At 28.5% G+C, this 24,289-nt stretch overlaps 1 protein-coding gene across 1 annotated transcript in view; it reads left to right on the top strand.

Annotated features, from left to right (window-relative positions):
- Nucleotides 1-24,289, top strand: part of LOC139426129 (PH and SEC7 domain-containing protein-like) — a gene marked incomplete in the record, with an annotated part of 161,492 nt that overhangs the window by 109,445 nt on the left and 27,758 nt on the right. The window contains 1 exon segment of the mRNA XM_071183879.1: nt 22,246-22,312. Coding sequence (XP_071039980.1) covers nt 22,246-22,312 — 67 coding nt within the window.

Here is a 24,289-nt window from a genome sequence, read left to right as displayed (position 1 = left end):
CAAGCACATTCGTTTAATAATTAGTCATTTGAAAAAAACAAGCTTGCTGAAAACCAGTTTTAGTTACAACAAAGCAGTTATTAAAATTTGAATTCAAACTGTGCTAGTAATACAAATATGTTTCATATTTATTAAATTACGTTACGATTACAGTGCACACATATTATTTATAACTTTCCAAGCAACTTTTACAGGACTAGAAATGAACTTTGTGTCAACTGAACCCTAAGCCAACTAGTTCTGGTCTCCCTTATTTAATTATCTAATATGTTTTAAAAATTCATCGAGTCAAATACTGTTTTTACCCTGGCGTATGATCCAGAGTTTGGGAACAAATGTGTTAGAAACAGGAGAATAATAAAGCGCTATTATGGTCTGTTTGAAATGGTCCGATTCGGCCGGAAATGGCGGAGTCAGTTTTTATTGATAGCCTTAGCTTGTAACAGTTACCAATTTCAAGAAGAGACCAAATGTCTCAGTTGATTGATATAGCAACATCAGGAACACAAGGAAAAAGAATATAATGTAGAGCATTTTTATATATCCTTTCTGGAAATGGAATCGCATGTCTCGCTGAAAACTACTCAAAAGAAGTATATTTGCATCATATTTTATGCATGTAATGGAGTAAAAAATAAACATTTTCCCCAACAGCCTGCTTATATATTGCTACACGTTAGCCTATTTTACTATTATTTTATGTTTAGAATCTTATGTTTATGAGACATGGTATGAATATTTTAAAACTATTTTGCTCAATTATTTACTGGTATAGACTTGTTAAATTTAGTTACTTTAATGTTACTCGATTGATCTTTTGCTTTATGCTAATTGAGCTAATTTTTAATTCTAATGGCCATAAAAATAGTTACTCTGATCGAACTTTTGGAGTGTGTTGAACCCTAATACCGTTCAAATTCGTTGCAATTTTTTCAATGTGCTTACTACAGTTATTAGAAAGATTTTGCAAAGCGTTACGGTTCCTACTTACTCAAACGCCAACGTTATTTGAGATTCCCGCACACGGGCCAAAATTTTCCCTTCAAATCGCAGTATGGTTGAAAAGTTAGCTTTACGGTATGTAAGACAAACGTTATTCGAAATCTTTCTATTATCTTGAATTTGATTACGCGATACTAATATTGAATTCAGGCGTAAGCAGATAAGCGTCTTATGAAAGTTGCAACAAATTTGCAATGAGCATAGTTTAAGATACTGATTTTATGCTTACAGCGTTAAATTGAATTTTTTGAGAGTGTAATTAAGTATGATAGGAACACGTTTGGTAGTTATTTTGCGACACTTTTGTTGTTATTTTTCATACTTAGAGCCTTATTTTAATGAGAGAGATTATGAATTTTTCAACAAATTTCACTCACGAATTAAGTTTGGATTTTTATAAGTGAGGAGAATTTTTTTTTGAGATAATGGATTCATATTTGAAAGCATTTTGTCTCCATGAATTTGGTTATAAAAAAACTCTATCTGTATTTTTAAAAATTTTAAACGTAAAATTTTAAAAAATTAGCAGATTTCGTGTCTGTTTGTGAGGGGCAAATTTTGCACTTAAAATTTAGAACGCTTTCCTGTTAGTTTAAGTTCTCAAATTCCAACCGAAGCTTCACTGGTCCCCCGTCTGATAATACAAGTTTTAATCGTTTCCTGACTTTTACGCAATTTTCTAATCCAGCAGCCTTTAACGACCCCACTCTCCTGTTTGCCATTTTCTTGCTTTATTTTTCTTCCTTTCTATCTTTAAAAAAAAAAAAACAAAAACAAAAAAAAAACTTGCTTTTAATTTTTTTTCTAGTTTATGTAACGAATTTTAATAGAAAGGAAAGTTTGCATTATTAATGGAACTAACTAGAGCGAAGAGGAAAATCTACAAAAAAGAGAGCGAGTCGTTAAAGTCCACTGGATTGTAAATTAGCAACCGTGCAAGCAAAATTTATCGCCAATCGAAATTTCAACATTTTCCAACTTAAACATACCAGCCAACACAAAATTGAAGTAAAAAACCAGAAAAAAAAAATTCTTTTTTCAAAAAAAAAAAAATTTAACAAAAAAATTTAATTTTTTCAAACTTTAATCTTAATTAGATGTTATGAAGAAAACTGCAACAATTATTTAGATAAGCTCCGTATATTCCGTTTTGCTATCTTCTAAAAATCCAAATTGCTGAACATAAATAGATCGTATGTTTTTACATCTTTTGATTAAGACTTATTAATGAAAATATATGCACAGAAATAATGATTCCTTCTTCATTTATCTTTAAAATGATTGAACGATGCTCTCATTAGAACTTTATGTTGGACAGAGAATGGATAATAATTAAAAAAGAAAAAAATGAATTTAATAAACATCCTCTACCTCAAATTCCGGAGCTTCCTCTTCGTTTCTTACGTGTTTTTGTATTAATTAAATTAAGTTCGTTAGCTTGGTTAACTTTTTCATTACTCTTATTGCAAAGTGTTAGATTATGCTAGATTGAAACTAGCTATTTGTTACGTACTTCTCATTAAAACTTTTTTTCTATTTTTGTTGAGGTTATTTTTCATCGTCTAAATTTTTAATTATGTCAGTTTTTTTACAAAAATTTAGAAGCATAATTAATTTTAAGTGCTTAAAAGCTTTTTGTTCTAAATTTGATTAATTTTATTTTAGGTTTATTACGAGGGATAATTAAATATTGTGAAATATTTCATCTTATACAAATTTATGAGTTATATTCCCCGAGAATTTGAAATGGTTATGCATTTCTTTTAAGTTATTGAAATTAAGTCATATTTAAATATATTTTTTAAAAATTTTAATGAAACAAAATTACATTCATAATTTTTTAAAATTCGATTTTAGTTTAAATTACCTATACTTCGTACATCGAACTGAAGTGAAATACTTTGCTGTATAAAGTTTGATACTTTGCACTTGCTTCAATGTTGACTTTAATTTAAATACTTACAAAATGTGGTACTGAGGTTTTGATAAAATACTTTCTTTAAACTTATGTTTTTTTCTCCTGTAGTTTTGACAAATGAATATCGTCGTAATCTTTGGTTTTATTTTTAGAATCGGTAAATGAAAAGTATTTCATGTCATATTGAAGTGTAATATATTTGTTTTATAGTGAAAAATACTAAAATGCTACCGATGTTATCTTTTTCTGGTGTTGATCATATTTTTTTTTTAATGTCCAAATATATATTTTCTTCTCGACTAGATTTATGTTCTTAACGTGTAATATATTTGGTGTAAGTGTAAATTATTAAGTTTAAATATTGTAGAATAACTTTTTTTGGTTTGTAATACTATAGTACTTTGTTCACGTGCAAATTATTGTAACTGAAGTGAAAATGATTCTAATTGATAAGTGTACAATTGAATACCTGTAAGCAACGTCACGTGTGTGTAAATTTTGACTTATGTTTATGCCACGATTCCGCAGCCAATCAGAATCGATACTACGCATAACGTCACTTTCAGGCATCCAATTAAATCTTCAGCGTGATAATAAACCAGCCACGTTCACAAGCTATGCACAAACAGGTGACTTGTGATTTCTGTGGTATTCTTATCGAGTATTAAGTACCCTATTAACTAAACTCAGCGGCGCGACAGCCCACAGAGGGCCGAGGCCTACTGTGCCCATCTCAGTTTTCTTGACCTTTGGGCTCTGGGGTGCAGGAGCAGATGTTCCGGTTAGGTGGTCAGCCGAACGCGAAACCCCCAGTGTTTAGTTCCCAAGCATGCTTGGTTAGTTACAAGCATGCAAGTACCCTATTGGATACCTGAAAATGACGTCATGGTACGCAAATCCTGGCTTGTTGGTTCTGTTTGTCGATACAGAAGCCAATCAGATTCGACACATACGCGTGACGTTGCTTTCGAGAATCCAATTAAATCTGTTTTAAATCACATGGTTAGGTGTAATTACTTCACTTCTACCCAATTACCGCTTTTATAAAAATTACCTTAAGTAATGGTTTTATGGTGGGACAGCACGAACATTACTATTTAGAGTAAATGTAGCACATCAAAGCTAAAACACCAGAGTTTTGCCTTTCTCTAAGAGCATGCTGGAGCGTGTTTTTATGCTCCGTTACGCGTTTTCTCCACAGAGAGAACAACCAGTTTATTTCGGAAGGAATAATTTATGGGGCGAAATACAAGACCATTCTATCCGCTTGGAGATTTTCATCCTCCTCTTAAAGCATCTTCTGTTTCAGAAGATTCAAAGGCAATATCAGTAAATCTGAGTTTCGTATAAGCTACTTATAGAAGAGAGGTCTCTTTCAGCCCGTGTATGTTTAAATCTGCATCCGATGATTTTGGATTTATTTCGTAACATTCTATACCATTATCTTCCTTTAGAACTGCTGAAACAGTGAGAAACATCGCTTGAATTAATACTCGAATTTTTAAACACTGCGGTATTGCTTGTCTGCTGAAAATTAATTATTTTACAATGACCAATTCTATTTTGAAGAAAAATTGACTTCTGTAGCAAAGGTGCTATGATCAAAAACAGGTTTTACAGATTATTTTTTTTTTCAAGTACAGTAATAAAATTTTTCATGGATTAATTGATTTAAAGTGCTTTCTTTACGGCAAATTTTTTTAATAAGCTATATTAAAGTAAAGATTAATGTATCATATCTGGTTTTTGTTTCAATAGCTTTTAATGTATATTAAGAAAATTGCTATTTCATAAAAATTTTAATTCAGCTTTTTTTTTTTTTTTTTTAATGTTGAGAAAAAAGGCAAAGAACTTTGAGATGAATAATATTTTCTTCAGTTTTAAACAACAAAACAATTGTTTCGTTTATTTCGCTTTTTTTTGATAAAAAAATAGATGATCCGTTTAACATTATTTATTTTTTATTCTATGACAGCAACAAGTAGCTTCCACATGTCGAGAATGAATAAACTACAGATTACGATGTAGATATTTATTCGTTGTAAAACAATAACGTCCTAATTAATAACTAGGGCCCTAATTAGTAGGAATTGGGACATAATTAGCAATTAAGGCAACGTTCTATAATCAAAATGACTCTACTATCAATTGATATTTATGTTATTATGTATTTTATATTTATAAATGATTATTTAGGATTAGGAATCTTATATCGTATAAAGTCATTTTGACGGAAGAACATTATTTTAAGTTAAATTATCGAAAAAAAAATAGAAAATATTAATTTTGATTTAAAAAAGGAAAAAAAAAAACTTTATTTTAATAAAATATATTTTTTAAAATCAATTATCACAGTTTTTTATCCGGTTTTCTAATCACAATTAACTGGATTGATCAATTTTTGCAATGTTGAAAATTTACATTAAGAAAGTGGTTTACAAATTTGATACATTTTCCCGTTGAAACTGTTATTAACTTCTTTGTGGCATTTAGTTAAAAATAAATAAACTGTTCTAGTTAGTACTTTATTCGCGAACGTAAGAATTTTAATGTGTCACTTTACGGTACTCAAAATACCCACCACGTGCAATAGTAGGTCTATATTTAGAAACTATTCAGAGAATTCAGCATCGCCTGCATCAGATATCGATCTATTAAAGAGTTTTCAGAAATCTTTTTGATTACCTTTGGAATTTCATGCATGCCCTTCAGGTTTGTACCTATTTTTAGAGCACTTTTTATCACACTTGTAGAAAGAAGCAATCAAAAGTGATCACATTTGTGAAACTTTTTTTCATAAGTCCTTTTACGCCTGTTTCTATTTTTTTTTTCTGCCCGAGGAAAACAGAGACTCTTAAATCTTCTCTATTAGATGAGATAAAAAATTTAGTTCATGTATTATGAAAGTTTAATTTCTTTCCACTTGCATTTTTAATGAGGTAGTTATTTTTATGACAATTTACAGTGTAAGATTGTTTTTAAGCACTTGCTAAGAATTTAACTTATTGTTTGACTAAGTTAATGGTGAACTCTTTCGCCAAAAAATAAAGTGACTGAACATCGGACCATGATTTTAATTTTAAACTTGTTGAAAGAAATGTCTGGACTTATAATTTGAATATTTTAATAACTGCTGTTGAACAACAGACCCGATTCTGAGTTAATGACATAAATGTTCAAATCAGTACCCGTATAGTTTTGAACACAACCCAGAAGACAAGGGAACTTTTGGATCAAGCATCGGGACAAACTAGCCTTCCTGAAGGACTTCTTGATGGAGCCAACTCGCATTTGCTTTACATGGAGAGGAAAACTACAAAAACTTCCACGGTTAACTCGGTGATTTGTACGAGCCAAAAGCAAAATTCGAACCTGATTCACCTCATTGGGAGGTCATCACGGCCATGTTTCTCAACCTTATTAATTCCCTGTCAATTTAATTCCATTATTAAAATAAGATACACAGCACTCGATTTAATCTCATTAGAAGTTTTGTTTGTCTTAGTTTTTGATTCGTGGTAAAGTCGGAACACCAAAATCATATAAAGTAAGCACAGTTTCTCAATTCGTAAAAAATCCAAACGTGAATTAATGGCATCAATCCTTTTAAAAAACTTTCACATTAATATTTAGTTTGTTTTTCTGAGTTTTGTTAAAATCTACTAATTACTTACGGTTATGAGTGTATTTTTTGAGGAAATTTTTTCTTTAATTATATTTAATACAAGTTGAAAGGTTTATGTTTAAAAGTGTAAGGAATTAATTCAGTTACTTCCACTTATTTTTTGTTATTTTTTTAAAATTGATACTTCAAAGACACGCGTTTCTTAAAAAATCCAGATAGAAATGGTTTCATAGTATGACTAAATTGTTACCCAACTAAAGTTTAGTTTGCTTTTTCTTCTTTTTTTTCTGGTCTGATATAAAGGTAAAATAAATTCCGTTACTCCGATTTCTACGTATTTTATCTTATCATTAATTTCCTTTCCGTGATTTAATCTTCCACTTTTTCTGCATAAAAAAATTTCTGAAACATTCTGGTTTTAAATAGAGTAGATTGGTTGTAAAATGATGTGAAACTTATGATTCATCCATGCTTCTTTTAAGTATGATCTAGAAGAAAATATTTTCATAAAATTAAGGTATACCTTAATTTTATAAAAATATTTACGTACTGAACAGTCTGATGATACAGTTTGAATGATACGGAATGATACAGTCAGAAAGGAAGTATATTCTCAAAATTTGACCAAAAATTAATTGAAAAAAAATTCCGAATAAATGTATACAATGGAATATTATTGAAATCGAATGATAAATGAATTAAATGTGGCATGAATTAAAGGATGAATGATTTGTGAAATGAATAGATATATGTACGGAAATGCAATGATTTGCAAATAGATGAATGAGCGCAATTGAGTTAGATTGAGTGATAAATGAAATGAATTTAAGTATAAATTAATTAGTAAATGTATGAAATGTTGAATTCATAAAGAACTAATTAGTTATTAGTGTTATTGTTACTATGGGAATTGTACTAGCTAAGTTGGAGTGTGAATTCAAATGTGGAATACGCATCGTCGCATATCAATCAAACTATTGAAAAATATAGCATAAAGCAAAAGGTTTCAAAACAGCTCAGATCACTCTTTGCTCGGAACTAAAACTTTTTTTTCATTTTTTTTCCTGGAAAAGCCGATATGTATTCGTAAGAATTTCTTCTAAAAAAATCAAACAGAATTATAAAATTTCGAAATTAATTCATTAAAAAAATGTGTAGAAATGAAAAGTTGAATTTGAAACCAAACTTACCATTTATTCTCATGCAACATCATTTTATTCAAGAACTTTTTTTAAAAAAATGAAATGTTTTTTTAGCAGTTTTATTACTTTTTTGTTTTTAATGCTTTTTTTTAATGAATTGTTTCTATTTGTAATCAAGTTTCATTATGGGATTCCCTATATCCTTCCTAGACTTTAGTTAATCTTGATCAATATAATTACGAGATCCTTCTAGACGTCTTGATCTTATAATACATTTTCCTGATTAAAAGTTGAATGCCAAGATCACCAGGGAGCTCTATGAGTATTTACTCTATCGCTTCCGTATTGTTTCGTTCATCTATAAATATCGATCCTTTAAAAGATAAATATCTTCTTCTCTGCAGCAATAGACTCATAGGTATTTCTTTGCCTTCAGTGTAATTTTATTTTTCTTTCCTACTTTTTTTTTCCACAGGCCATGAGTTTGGTATAAGTTGTATAAGGATTGATATATTTTATTTTATAACCGTCGCTTTGAACAGCAACGTAATTTGTGAATTTACGACTGCTAATGTTCAACTACGTAGCCTTGTAGTTTTGAACCCAATCCAGAAGACAAGAGAACTCCTGGATCGAGTATTGGGAGAAATTTGCCTTCGTGGAGGACTTTTTGATGGAACTAACCCGGATTTGCGTTACATGGAGAGGAAGACCACAAGAACCTCCCATGGTTAGACTGACGACAAAGGGACTCTAACCAATGATCCGTCTACCACTGAGGATATTTTATGTCAGCACTGTGGTCGGTGCGAGTCGGATGCGGAATTCAAACCCACCAGTCATTGCCGGGATTCGAACCCGGGTCACCTCGTTGGGACGCTAGTGCTCTATCCCCTGAGCCTCAAAACTTTGCTCCTTGGAAACTGCCTATGTAAGTTTGCAATGCACTTACAAGGCTCGCAAAGCCAAATATATGACGTCGGCAGTTTGCAAAGAACCGTATATCCCAATTAGCGTTATGACATATTTACCTTTCTGGAGCTTGAGAACAGGCCATGTTTATGAATTGTGTCGATGTAGAAATAGTTAATTTGATTTCTCTTTTGATGTCAGATATCAGTGACTTTAACACTTGATTTGCTCGAGGAAGTCTTTTTGACTGCTTTTCAATTTCAATTAGAAAAACAATGATGTATATAATGACACAATTTCTTAGAATTGTGTGACTTTTTGAGCAACATATAATTTTGTTGTTGTTAATATTTACTAATAACTTGTTATATATAACTGTAAATGATATAAAAATATTAAAAAATTAATTTCAAGCAAATTTCTTTTACACATTAGTTATTCTTTCACAATACAGTCATTTTGACTGCTTTTGGGCAATATAGGTATATGCTAAGTTTCAATCTTTCTAGTGCTAATTTTTTCCCGGCTCAAATATAAGCAAAATTTAAATTGTTTTCTTTTCGTCTTTCCTTTATTTTTTAATTGTTTTCATAAAAGGTACCTGTCTTTAAGGAATCATAAGATGTTTCTTTCTTTAGTTTCAAGAATTGTTGGCACCATTTTGTGCAAAAATGTAACCGAGCTATCGTCCACGTACCTGGGAGCTCAACCTTCTATATTGGTACCACGAATTATATTTCTAAGATATCTTGAAAAAGAAAATAATTATTTCACAAACTATAAATTATTGAATTTATTTAAAAAAAAAACAATTATAGCAAAATGGATAGTTTGAAAAAAAAATTAGAATTTTGTGGTTTACATTTCAATTTTATTTATTTTATGGAAATATTAGGTTGGTGAAAAAGTATTTCTTGATGTTGCCTTTGTTCTCCAACAAGTTTTGAAGTTTTAGGTAAATTTTGTTAACCTTTTATATTTTAAAGATTATCTACAATTTTAACTCATTTTAAATTTTCTAAAAATGAGAAATAAATAAGTAATTATATAAATAAAATTATAATAATAATTCATTCGTAAAAAAATTCATAATAAAATTTGGAAAAACTGGCTTGTTTGTTACATTTTAATTAAGCATATTTTAACTATAAATAATATCATTTTTAACATTGTTTTTGTTTTGTTCCTTTATCTTTGCATTCGTTTTTCAGAGGAGCGCTTTTCACATTTACTACACCAGCATACAGCACGATACCTATTTCCTAAATAGGAAACTTATCGGTTAAAAGCTGTGATATTACATTTACTGCATGCAGCATTGTTTCAATCGAAAAAAAAAATGATTCTCACCAATAATTTTAAATTAAAACTTTATATATAAATAAATATAATGAATATAAATAAATCAAAACATAAATGGATGAAAAATATTATTGCATTTTAGAGGTGATTGTCATATTGGATATTCGTTACGGATTTGAAAAACTGGTTAAAATAAAGCGTTATAGTTTATATATAAAATTAAACTTTTTTTTTAAAATTTGAAATTGACTTGTACATACATAATTTTGGAAATACTTTTAATTTTTATTATTTTGTATACTAAACTCAAATACTCATGTCTATTACTTTAAAAATAAATTATATTTGTTGGTCATAATCATAAGAATGCAGACTTTCTGACTCTGCTTTCGATTTAAATTGTGATCTGCATTTGGGTAAAAAGTTTGTAGAATTTTCTGAAACTTTTTAAAAAACAAGTGAGAAAAACTCCCGTTTGGAAGAAAAATAGTTTCCCCCCAACATGATTGATGAAGCACTTGAGCTTTTCTTTTGTTGACACACCCATCTAAGAAATTTCTATTAATTTCCTCATTATTATTGATCTCCTTGCCATTTCATTTTCACTAATCCATCGATATTTGGCGCCGTCTTGGGGATATTTAAAATTATTTAGTATTATGAAAAACTATTTAATTTTACTCTGACATAGCCGCCATAGCCCTACTTGAGGAACGTTTTTCCTAGTGGCATTACAACTACAATTGAATTCATTTCTTCTGCTCCTTAAAACCTCATCAATTTAATACCAAGCCTTCAATGTACAGTGCGCAAATAAATAAATAATAAATGAATCACCCAAATAACTTTTGATCTAGTGATCAGATCTTCACGTTCTAAGACTCAATCTTAATAGTTCGAGGAGATATAATTGATTCTCAAATATGCTAATTGATTAGTGCAGACGATATTTTAAAATAAAGAAATTAGACACAAAAACATACTATCTCTGAATAAACATACTTCTTTTTTCAGCGGGTTCGGATTTCGCTAATAAATAAAAAATAAACGAATCACCCTAAATAATTTTTGATCTAATGATCAGATCTTCACGTTCTAGGACTCAATCTTGATTGTTCGAGGAGATATAATTGATTCTCAAATATGCTAATTAATTAGTGCAGACGATATTCTAAATTAAAGAAATTAGACACAAAAACATACTGTCTCTGAATAAATATACTTCTTTTTTCAGCGGATTCGGATTTCGCAAATAAATAAATAATAAACGAATCACCCTAAATAACTTTTGATCTAGTGATCAGATCTTCACGTTCTAGGACTCAATCTTAATAGTTCGAGGAGATATAATAGATTCTCAAATGTGCTAATTAATTAGTGCAGACGGTATTCTAAATTGAAGAAATTAGACACAAAAACATACTATCTCTGAATAAACATACTTCTTTTTTCAGCGGATTCGAATTTCTGACCCTCAAAATATACGGGGTAGCTGCATTCTGGGAAATAAGGTTCCAATAGTTTAGTCTGGAGAGCGGTCCTAAGTTTGGATCCCTTAAAGTTAATTTTACTTTTTGCATATTTCGCTATATGTCGAGAACTTTTTAAGGTAATTGAAAAATATTTGCCCACAAATATAAAATTCTTTTATCTAAAGATAATTCCTTGCAAAAAATAATTTTTAGTAATTATTTATTATTTTTTATTATTTCACTTAACAGTGGTTGAAAAACTGTTGAACTTTGATGTATACAAATTTTTGTATCACTTGAAAGAATTATAATTTTACAAGCTAAGTACAAAATGTGAGCAAAATCGGTCGAATAGTTTCGAAGAAATCGAATTTAAAAAAGAAAAAAAAAAATTTTTTTTTCGGTTTATTTACAAATATTTTTCCGATGTGTTTTGGATGTTCCTTCTCTAAGAAAAAGAGATACCATTTTGTTTTCGCTTGCATAAGAAAAAATACCAAACATTTTTCTTTTTTAAATTTAATAAACATAAAGAAGGAACGTTGCAATGCTACACGCTACATTTAAAGACGTCTTCAGAGTAACTGAATGACTATTCATATGGAAATCGCAGGAATTCGTCTCATACAACAACGCCCCCTATAGTTCGTTGCGATCGCGAATTAGATTTTAATATGAGATCAAATTTTGAAAAATAACAAGTATTCGATGTAATTTCGAAGTGTTAAACCAGTTTTTGTGATATCTTCAGCGTTCTTTCTGATTACATAAATAAAGACAAAAATGTATATGCTTTGGAATCATCTTTTAGTTAATATCAACATTTTTGTATTTTGTGATGGCAGCATCTTCACAACCATCCTATTCGTTAGAGCCAATTCTCATAAAGCATACTTCTTGAACAATTTATTTTTCAGGGCTTTTAATTATATTGGCTTTCATCCAGAATTAAAAACTTTTTTTTCTGACAAGTTTAATTTCCTTTGGATGATTACGGCATACTTATTTTTTTTTCCTTATGCGCTGATGCGCAGTAATAATGTCATTATGATGATATTATTAACGCTATTCGGCCCACTACCTTTTGTTATTTTTAATATCTGAAGTTGGGGTGTCTAGTTGTCTCATGGAGCAGCAAGATGTCAAAACAATTAAAGATGTCAGACTGAGAACTTTTTTTCGTTGCTCTTGTTTTTATGCATATTTAGTTGTAGTTAGTATTTCTCTGTTGTAGTCAGTCTTATGTAAATAGAAATTTCAATCTGATAAAAAAATATAGGATGATAATAATTATTACAAAAGAAATTATTGCTCATTAGAGCACATAAATGTTCTTTATTAAATTCCATAATTTCTAAATGAAATTTTCTAGGTTTTGTGCTTTAAATTCAGTAAGGATTGACTTTTCTGACTTATATAAGAGAGTTTAATTTTTTTAGAATATATTTTGATAAATAAGCATTTGTAACCGAAATTAACATATATTCCTTTAGCAATATTGATAATTATTAGCTGTTATGGCATTTGGTAAATTTTTTTTATTAAATAATTATTGATATTAATATCAGTTATCGCCCAATTATTAAGATTTTGCAGTCATAATAATTAAATAAATTAAGACTTTTCCTATTGATATGTTTTTAAATGTATCTATATATTTTTACTTTTTACTACTTTTATATTTAGTAGGTCTTGTTGATAGCTGTAAAATCTTTAAGACATCAATTATTTATTATCAAGCATTGTTTACATTGTTTGATAAGTATCTCATGTAAAGACTTTGGCCTTAAAGTTTTAATCGCAACTCGTATAAATAAGATCAGTGCAAACTCGTGTATAGTTTTTAGTAAAATTCAATAACTCTAAATGACGTTTTTTCAAAGCAGCGTTCTTCCATCTCTCCCCCGCAAGTAGCGTAATTACTAGTGCAAATGCAAAATGTCTTGAAGCATCTGTAATTTGGCATTCTTATTATTCATTTTATTTTTAGTGTCAGATGTTGGGAAAGACCCGAATTAAAATTTTATTTCGGCTATTTACTGTATTTTTTAGTTATAACCCACATTTACCTGACTTATTACACAGTAAGTAAACGAATCACACAAATAAGTCAGTATGAGAGCAAATCAGTGAATAATAATAAAAAAGCATTAAATCATGGAATCCATGCTGTGAATCTTTAATTGTAATTGTTTTTTAAAAGCATAATTATTGCTTTCTTTCGGCAAGTTTTTCGATTGTGTCTCATTTATTTCAATTTCAATTTTTTTAATTTTATTTCAATAACTTATTATTGACTAAAATTTTTGATTTTTCTGAGAGGAATTAGCTTTAAAGATTTTTATAATTGATTGAAATTTTTCAAGTTTTATACTAGAACTCATTTCAATTGGGTTTAACTTAGTAGCGAGTGAAGAGAGCATAGTTTGCAAAGCAACCCTGGAAGATTGCATTTCAATTTTGGGCGGGTTGAGGAGCTTCAGTGAATAGGGAGCAGAGCTCCCTACTTCTTAAGGTTTTCTTTTGTGCAATAAAACTACACCAATGCTATTTAAACTGTTAAATTTTGAAGCAAATCCGATAAAAATATATGGATTTATCGTTTTGATTGTTTTCAGGTATCGTATAGGCTAGGGGAAGTGTTGTTATTATCGGTCATACGAAATTTTTTTATTAACTGATTATCTATTGGTTGAATTTTATTTGCGTTGCGTAACTAAGTCAATTTTATTGGTTTCATAAAATTTTGCTGATAAGTCTTAAATGTACAAATAGATAAATAAACGAACAAGAAAATCCTATTTGTTTCTCTGTGGTAATTCTGTTATCTTCTTGGATTTTTATTATGCTCAAGTATTTTGTTGAAATATTTAAAATTTTTCACTTATCGCCGCAGACATTTACGAACTTTCTGTTAAAATTCTAGTTGCTCACCAGAAACACATGCCATATTCCAAACTAATTTTCTTTTCATCTCTCTTTTCGATAAGACTTGATAAGAAGAAAGTAATTTGTTTCGCGATAAGACGGAGGAAGTAAGATGTTTTTCAAAAAGTATTTCAAAAGTACGTTATTAAATTTGCTCCTGAGTTATTTATTCCTAGTGTTTAATTTCAGTTGCTTTGCGTAACGTAAATGTTCTGTTTATTTTAAGCTGAAAGTTGTGGTTTAACATGGCATTTTTGATTTTTGATTTCCGTTTAAACGTTGTTTTAAATTGCGAATTAGATGTCAATATTTCAATGCTGCTGCAATCGTTTAAAGATTAGAATGAAATTTGGTGCTCTTTGTTACGTGTGTCGAATATTATATTATCATCTCACATAGGTATTATAATTTACGTTTATGTGGAAAAATGTAGTGTTTATTTATCCTTAAAGGATAAGGTATAGTCTTAGCCTTGCTGATTTTTGTTGAAAAGTTTTATTTGATTCGTTTTAAAATTCGAAATAATCACAATATTTTTGTATTCGTTTAAAAATTCGAAGTTGTTTGTTGCATTTAAAGAGACTTACTTAATGATGCCATTATGTTGTTAAAAATAGTGTTATGTTGGTTTTAAAATACAAACAGTTTAACCCAAAGAATGAATTATTTTTTACGTAAACAAACACTGAATGAAATAGTTATATGTGTCAGTCTGTTTCTCCTGTAAACCCTTGAACTTATAAATTCCTGTTATTAATTCCAAATGCCTCAATTGAATTTGTAACATATTGTAATGTCAATAATGCCCTAAGAGCTTCTTATCCTAAATATTTGCACTTGACGTTTGGTTAAACATTATTGCATCGAATAATATATATTCGAATAAATAAATGTTAAGGACGTTCTTCGCAGACTCTTTTGTCTTATGCAATAATGTTTTTAAGTGAATAATCCTCTGTTTTTATAACTGTTTTGAGTTTGTAACAGTAAGGCTTGGCTGTTAGGTTAAGTTTTGACTATCTCTAGCCAGTACCTTCCAAATGCTGATTATGAATTTGCGTAGAATCTTATTGAAGAAAAGTTAGTTTTTTATTTTAAGTGAAAAGTATTAGTGATCTTATTTTTTTTTTTACTGTTTGACAAAATATTCATAGCTAAAACTGTATTGTTAGCTATAAATATTTTATCATAGCTAAAGCTGCATTATTTGGATTCATTACAATATGAAGGAATTGGTTATTCATTGATTTGAATGATTTTCACCTGCGCATCAATATCTACAAATTGGTTAATTTTTTCGTGAAAAAGTGTTAAATTTTTTAAATTTTGTGTTTTAAAATCCATTCAATTCTTTTCGGCATGATAGTATACTCTAAAAACGGTTTTTGTCTAATAATATGCTATTTTTACAGCTGTTGTGAGTTCGTAACAGTTATTTAAAACTGTTAGGTTAAGTTTTATCCATCTCTGGTCAGCTCCATCTATTCTGATTGTGTTTAAATGGTTTTTAACGAAAAACGATTATAGTTTAATATTTAAGTTTTGGAATAAGTTTCATGTAATCAAACTGTGACTTTTATTTTCTTTCTCATATTTTATAATTTTGTGCCTTTAAATGAAAACACAACATGATTAAATTGGAATAAAATGCTATTTTAACTTTGTTTTGTTGAAATTTACGATAATATTAAAAATCGAAATGCCTCTCTCAATAACTTATGAGAAATAAAATATTTTCTTAAACCGGAAAAGCTTTAAATTAAAAATTAAAAAAAAAAAATTCTTTCAAAATTGTATCTTTATTGTATGTCTCAACTCTCAATTGAATCAAATAAATTATCCCTAGCAATTAAGTCACTGCTATTGAATACAAAAAGATAAAAGGAATTTCCTAGTTTCCTTTTATGACCCTCGATTAGGTTCTACAAATAGATTTTTCATCTCTATAAAAAGAATATCTTTCTACTTTTGTTGTAACTCAGATCGCTTGCTCTTAGATATTCAGTATCTTTTTGAAATGGAAGTTATTGTTCTTTTTCCAAAAACAATTTCGAATCCGTCTATGATCTATTTTCCTTGCCTCCGTACCTTTATTGCTCTTTCTGCACTTTATTTTTGAGCAAATTGTGCACCGCAATAATGTTTTAGAAAATTAATGAAATAATATTAGTGTGTCCTGGTTTGCCAGAAACGTTAATTGTTATCTTCAGAATTCGTCGTCGCAATTTGGCGTCAGTAGTCGGAAGCTCTCTATAATTATCGTTAGTGTAATTTGGTTTTTCTCATTAAAAACGTTGATTAAAACGAATCCCTCCCTCTACAAGTCTGCATTGGTAGCGTTATTATGGTGTTTACCAGAATTTTTACTTGCATACAAATGTTTCTGCTCTGGAAATGTAAATGCGTTAATATGAGAAACATAGTTATAAGTTTTAATGAAAAGTATCATATTATAATTTTAAGTTTCTCCCCAGCTCACTTCATTCTTCTACTACCGCCACCACCAATACTTTGCTGTTATTTATGTTTCTTTGCGGTAAAACAGATTTTTACTCTAAAAGAATCACTATAAAGACGGAAAATTAGTATATACCTATATTGTATACCCATATTAGTATATACCTATGCCAGTCAAAATGACTGGATTGCGAATGCGTAAATAAATTTGTTTAAATTAATTTTTAACTTTTTTTACATTATTTACAGTTATATAACAAGTTATTAGTAAATGTTAAAATTATATGTTGTACAAAAAGTCACAAAATTCTAAGAAATTGTGTCATTATATACATCATTGTTTTTCTAATTGAAATTAAAAGCAGTCAAAATGACTTCCTTAGGCAATCTAGTGTTAAGTTAAAAGATTCTTAATTTTTTTATTGCATTAACACTGGTTTAGTATCCTAATTATATCGGGATAAAACTTAAGCCTAATAATTTTGCTCTGTAACTTCATGCTCAAACTTGTTTTATAATTTCCAATTTAATGTTTGGCTACTATTAAAACTTGTTTAAATATTTTTCGCCAAAGAGATAGTTGAGAAAAGTTCATTCTTAATATTTCAGTTTTAAATATTATTTTGCATTTCTTATTTCACGACTTGTGTTGAGTGATGCAGCATTTCTTATAATAGTAAATATAACTTATTAAAAATTAAATCTTATCTTTTTTATCGTTTGATAATTGTAAAACGGTGACTAACTGTCTTTATAAAAAAATATTACCTAATAAGGTTATATCATGCGATTATTTTATTATATAAGAATGGAACAAAGTTAACTTTTATGCCTTTTATCTTGACTAATAATCAAAATCATAAGAGTATTATATCAGAGAATAATACTAATAATGGAAGATAATTAAATGTCATTAGCAAATACCACTAACTTATTCACTAATTCACAGATTTATTGATTCGTCCATTCAATGATTTAATGATTCTTTCATTCATTGATTTGCTTAAATTCTTTCCTTGTTCGATTTATTCAATAATTCGTTAGAAATATCAAGAGTCATTTTAAGATATCCTTTTGTAAACTAAATAAAAATGAGCAATCGTCATAGTAATAAAAAATATTAAACTGTCATCAGCTAATATTAAACGATGTTTGTAAAGTCTGTATCCTCATTTTCTAGACTAAGGCTAAGTTTATAAGCCCTGAAAAAAGAAAAATAAAACCGATTTTTTTTTTCATTTTATATTAACGTTTTATTAAAAAAATGTATCTTGGTTTGTATAATATGAATTTTTTAATTTGCATAAATATTGTAATAATTAAGTCTGTATCTCCCTTTTCTAAACTAAGATAGGGTTTTTAAACCATGAAAAAGGAAAATAAAGCCGAATTTTTTTCTTTCATTTTAGATAAATTATTTATTTAAAAAAATGTATCTTGGTTTATAAAATATGAATTAATTAATTTTCATAAATGTTTAAAATTAAGTTAAACTTCAATAAATAATGTAATAATCAAGTAGTTGAGCTTTTATAAATAAGGAAATATGTAGTTAAATTTTAGCAAATAATGTATTAATAAGCTGGATTTAAGTATGTACTGAGTAGGTGCATTTTAATAATTTATATAATAAATGTTAAGATTATTGCAACAATGAACAAAATAAGTTTTATTAAAAAATTTTTTTTCATTATATATTTGTTTGTGTAAACAACTTTATTTTCTTTCAAATTCATCTGGTGTTATCATAGGAAAAAATAGTAATAGTCTGTTGAAAGTAAAGATCATTATGTTAATGTCTTTCAAAAACTCAATGCAATAAAAACAACTTTTCGGATTGCTTTATTTTAAACATTCCGCACACGAAAAGCAATTTCTTTTCCTAAATGCCTCTTTTTAGATGACTGGTTTTCTTCCATCATATTTTTTTTAAAAGCTATCGATCGGTACATATGTGAGAGTTTAGTTTTAAGTTGTTGTCATAGTTCCTCATTTCGAATCCTTGAGTGCGAAATGTAATTTTTCATTGCTGCCCTATATGCCATTATTCAATATTTGTTTTACTTTGGTTTCCAAATATAGCCTAGTAGTTTTTTTTTTATCCCTCTTTGAATTTGTTTTATGGCATTTGGCCATTTGGTTTCTTTTTTTGAACATGGAAACGTTTCGTGTAACATGATGCATGTGGTTGATGTGCGAATTTGTATAATTTTAAGAAATTGTAATATATCTTAACTAGTTTAGTTAAAATTGTTAATTTAAAATACAGTAGAAAGAAACTATTTATTTTAATATTATGGTTCTTATTCATCTTTTCTATCATAGTGATCAACAACTGCGAAATTTCCGTTATTTCTACGAATTTAGTTGTGATTACGGAATTTCTCTTCCTAGGAACAAAAACGTCACAACTCCCGAATGCGTAGTTACGCAGGGACTTCCTTTTTCAAAAAACTATTATTTAATTATTTTACTATTATTTAATTATTATTTATTATTATTTATAAAGTTTTGGAATTATCTTTGGGTAAACGAATTTTATTTTTCAAATAAACTACATTTTTTTCCCACGTTATAAAACTAATGCAATTTCTTACGCAAGCATTGCTCATACCTTTGCCTGGCATCCAAGCATTGCTCATACCTCCCCCCCCCTATTACGCAAGCACCAGAGAAGCTTACGATCTTTCCATGCAATATAAAAATTATATCTACTGCTCTGAGACCATTGTTTAAAGTGATTGTTAGAAACCTGCATTTGTGCTAAAACTTTTTTTATAGTTTTCTTCTCCATGTTACACAAATATAGATTTTGTTCATTCAATTGAGTTTCTACGAAGGAGAGTTTGTTCTGATGTTTAACTCAGATTTCCCTTGTCACTTGTATTTAAAGTATTAGGATTATTTAAAGGATTAATTTTTTTAATACACTATGTTAGTTGGTTTTCCATCGACATGGATAAAATTAAATAAAATATAAAATTGGTATCAGATAAACGTTAAAAAACATTAAAGAGAAGAAATTTTTTTTAAAAATTAAAATCTAAAAGAAGATAATTGATGTTTTTTTGCATAGTAACCGTAATGACTTTTGATCTAATGATCGAGTTTTCACTATAGTAACCCATCTTAATGGTTTGAGGGGATGACTTTAAATATTCTTAGTTAGTACAGGCGATATTTTAAGTTACAAAATCAGGCACAAAACGTACTTTTTCTGAATAAAAATGTTTTCGACGGATTTTGATTTCTGATGCCCAAAATAAAAGGGGTAGCCGCAATCTTGGAAATATGGTCTCAATAGTTACGTTTGGTAAGCGGACGAAAGCTATTTTTTCGCTAAATCTCGAGAACTTTTTAAATGAATTGAAAATTTTTGCACGAGATTATGAAATTTGTTTATTCAAGGATTGATCCTAGCAAATAATAATTATTTATTGAAGGTTGAAATTTTTTTTTATTGTATTAATGCGAATTTTTACATCATTTTAAATAAAAAATTTTTACTGCAAACTGCAAAATTTAGGCAAACTCGGCCAAAGAGTTCCCAAGAAAATCGATTTTTAAAATAAGTCAGGTATTTAAATTTCAATTTCTCGGGAACTATAGATAAATAATAATTTTTACAAAATTACTTTTTCCTGGAATTATGTTTGGATAAACGAATTTTATAATTTCGTGCAAAAGTTTTTCAACTCGCTTAAAAAATTCTCAAAATTTGGCGAATCACTCAAAAAGTGAAATTATCATTAGGGGGTCCAAACTTTCGACCGCTCTTCTGCCTTAATTATTGGGATCATATTTTCCACATTGCGGCTACCCTCTTCATTTTTGGGAAATAAATTTTTTAAAAAAAGGCATGTTTATTCGGAGAAAGTACGTTTTTGTGTCTGATTTCTTTACTTAAAATATCGTTTGCTCTAATTAATTAGAATATTTGAGGTCTCCCCCTCAAGCCATTAAGATTGAGAGTCTTATTACGTGAAAACCAGAACTTAGATCGAAAGTTTATTTAGGGTGTTTTCATTATTATTGCGCATTGAACATTTCTCAGTGACGCTTAGTTTAAGTTGAATAGTATTTTATTTTATCCAAGGCCATCTCCAAGGCATTATCGTGATATTTAGTCATCATTGTCAAAGATTGCATGTATTTCTTTCTAAATATTCATTTTTGTTTTCATCATTCTCTACCTAGTTAACTCAAAAATGGATTTTTTCTTATGATTCTTTTTATTCTATGACATTTTCCCCATAACTCAGTTGCTTTACAACGAATTCAAAATCGATACCCCGTTCAGTATCATACCCTCAACTAATCTAGTGAACTTTTTGTATATATTTAATTTTCTGTGTCTTTAAAACTTATTTATTGCGCTACTCGTAAATTTATTTATTGCTTACTTGCAATATTTAAATTTTAGCAATTGAATCTGTGCTCTTTCTTTGGAAGCGGTAGCCGCTTTTATTATTTTTTTTAGCGGTTAAATCTGTATTGATAAACAAAAAAGTGCTTTAAAACAGTGGTTAAGTTGTGAAGAGCATACGGCGAAAGCAGAACTCCGAACTTCTTAAGTCTGTAATTGTGCCAGCTATCCTGGCTTAAAAGATCTGCCTGCCTCGCAAGTCTAAGTTATTTTAAAACAACGTTGCAACAGGAGCATATATAATTTTTAATATTGGAGCATATATAATTTTTAATGCAATATCTATGAAATCAGTAAAAATGCGGACATTTTGACTGCTGCAGCTATATACAATTCGTGACTTTTTCGTTTGTTGCGTCACAAAATTTAACTTCATTGAATTTTGATGTTTCACAGTATTCACGAGCGACTTTATTATACATAATAAAACGCGGCACGCTACTTTTTAACTAAATTTTTTAAATAACTGGATAAGCAATTTTTTTTATAATAAATATTCCTCACTTGTTTGCGGTTAAGTTTTAAAAGATATATATATATTTACTATCTTTATTCCATCCGAATTTCGGTTAGTAATCAAATTATCAATTTTTCACGAAGTTATTCAATATAAATATTTATTCATAAAACTTTTTCAATCAGAATTTCGAAACCTAATAGTGCGCTGTAAGACACAATGGAACCTAATGACAATCGCCAAGTAAGATTTTGCTAAATTTTACTCTCAGAATTATATCTTGATTTTTAATTATTAAAAATATATATTATAATAAAATGTTAGATAATAGTATTTCTTCATAAAATTTTATCAAATTATGCATGTATGTGTATTTTTACCGAGTTGCTTATCCATATCCAATAGTAGGCGAAGTATGGCGAAAATCGTCGTCATTAGTACATTAGTAGTTTCTTATTAGAAATGAATAATGGTTCACTGTATTTAATAAAACACAAATTAGATTTTTCTAATCGAATTCGTACATGTTAATGATTTCTAACTCTTTTTAGTTTAGTATTTATTCTTAGTAATGTATTAATTTTTTCTTTCTTTCTTTTTATAGTTAGAAGCTGGCGATGTGATATTGGCAGTTAACAATCAAGAAGTCGTCTCTTTGACCACCAAGGAAGGTATGCGATTCTAAAATTTTAGAGCTTCTTGGATTGTGCTTTCTTTTTTGACTATCTTTTGATCATTACTTAAAATATGTTTTTATGTCCCATTTATTTAAGTAACTGCTAACTCTAAGAATATATAGAATGTCATGTTTACAATCTGGAAATAACTTTATTATGGTTAAGAAAATAAATATAAAAGGCCACCTCTAACAATTGAAATTGTTGTAAATATGTAATGTCTACTCTTTTAATTTCATTTCAAAGTGAAATAATGTGGTATTTAATTGTTTCAGGGTGTTGCAAAAAATTGCAAACTATTATTCACGCCATTGAGGCTTAATTATTAATGGTAATAGGAGCAACTGAATTTTGTTGTTAGTTACCTACTGCACTAATATAAGGTGCATTAGATACTGTGACAATAAGATTTTCTGTCCCCTCCTAAAGAGATGAGCAATTTTAGTATACGTTATGTGATTGATTCTTGGTTTATTTTCATATATAATAGTTATTTTCAAATCGCCAAATACTAAAGGGTCCCCCGTTTGTAAACTAATAACCCCAATAAAAATAAGGAATGCATAATATCACTTTCTTTTAAAGCAAATTTAATTAATATTTTATTATTATTATTGTTTTCATCAGTTTTCTACAACGATAATTTTTTTTTTTTTGAAATAGGAAATACTATCTTTTGAATCTTTAGTATGAAATATTTTGAAATTCAATTAGATATAACAGTAAAAAGTGTTTTTTAATTTTGTTGTATACTTTTATATTACTTTTTTTACACTTTTATATTATATTCAGTATCAATTGATATAATGTGCTCGTGATCAACTCCTGATAATCAAAAATTATCATTATCAACAATTTTCTCCGGTACATTCCTTTTGGTGGACCGTAAAAACCTATAAATAAGGATGATATCAATATCTATCAATACTTAAATAGAACAAATTTTATAAAACAGCGCATCTTTTTTTCCTAAAAATAAATAAATAAAAACATCTAAAAGTGTTTTTTTTTTGTTTTGTTAATTTTTTTTTACCCTCTCTTTACTTTCTGCATAGCATGTTTGTTAATGCATAAATAGGAGTGCTCATTGTTTTTATTTTTTAAATCCTTATTTCTTCTCTCTGTTTCTTGCTTTATGCATCTGCTTACTTCTTGTTTTCTATACCGCTATGCTATCCATTATTTCTTATTTTACCTTTTACTTCGTGCCTTTGTTTTTCACATGTTACTTTATTTAGAAAATGTTTTCTCTCTTATTGATTAGAAAAATAAACTTTCTCGTGGTAAAATCTAATTTCTCTTTCCATGATTTCTTCTTTCTTTTTTAAAAGCTTCTGTTTAAACTCTGGATCTAATTCTAATGTGCTGTGTTCTTGTTTTTTCCTTTTCTTCTCCTTTTGGTAATTCGATTAAATGAATAATTTAAATTCCTTACATCAAATGAATTAGTTAACTCAAGTGACTTGAGTCCGATACCAAAATGTAAAGAGTCAAGTGGCAACTTAAGTCTGAGATTTAAATCATGCTTTTAAATGAATAATTCAAATAATGAGTAACCTGTTTTCAATATTTTAATTAACTTGTTTAATTGATTAAAATAGATTCGAATGAACACAATACATAAGGATTAACAGGAACTCAAATTATGATTCGAATCACTGGCTTTTAATCGGAATTTTAAACCCAAAGATCCAATACCAATTTTACGAAAAACTGGATTTTATCTGTGAGGAAAAAACTTTTGAATATTTCCATTGTCATTGATTAGTTTTTTCAGCTGTTGTCAATTTGGAATTGTAAAATTGTTTTGGGTTGCTTGTCTTTTTATTATTGCATGATTTATGCTAATTTGTTTTTTAAAAGCACGTAGATTTTTAATTGTGCAACTTAATTTTTGTTTTTTACCGAGCCCATGTGTTTAGTTAATTTTTGTTTGAAATTTATGAACATCAACTAATCTAGTGAACTTTT

The sequence above is a fragment of the Parasteatoda tepidariorum genome, chromosome 8, assembly GCF_043381705.1.
Source record: "Parasteatoda tepidariorum isolate YZ-2023 chromosome 8, CAS_Ptep_4.0, whole genome shotgun sequence".
Taxonomy (NCBI): Eukaryota; Metazoa; Arthropoda; class Arachnida; order Araneae; family Theridiidae; genus Parasteatoda; species Parasteatoda tepidariorum.
This window is presented reverse-complemented; position numbering and strand designations above follow the sequence as displayed.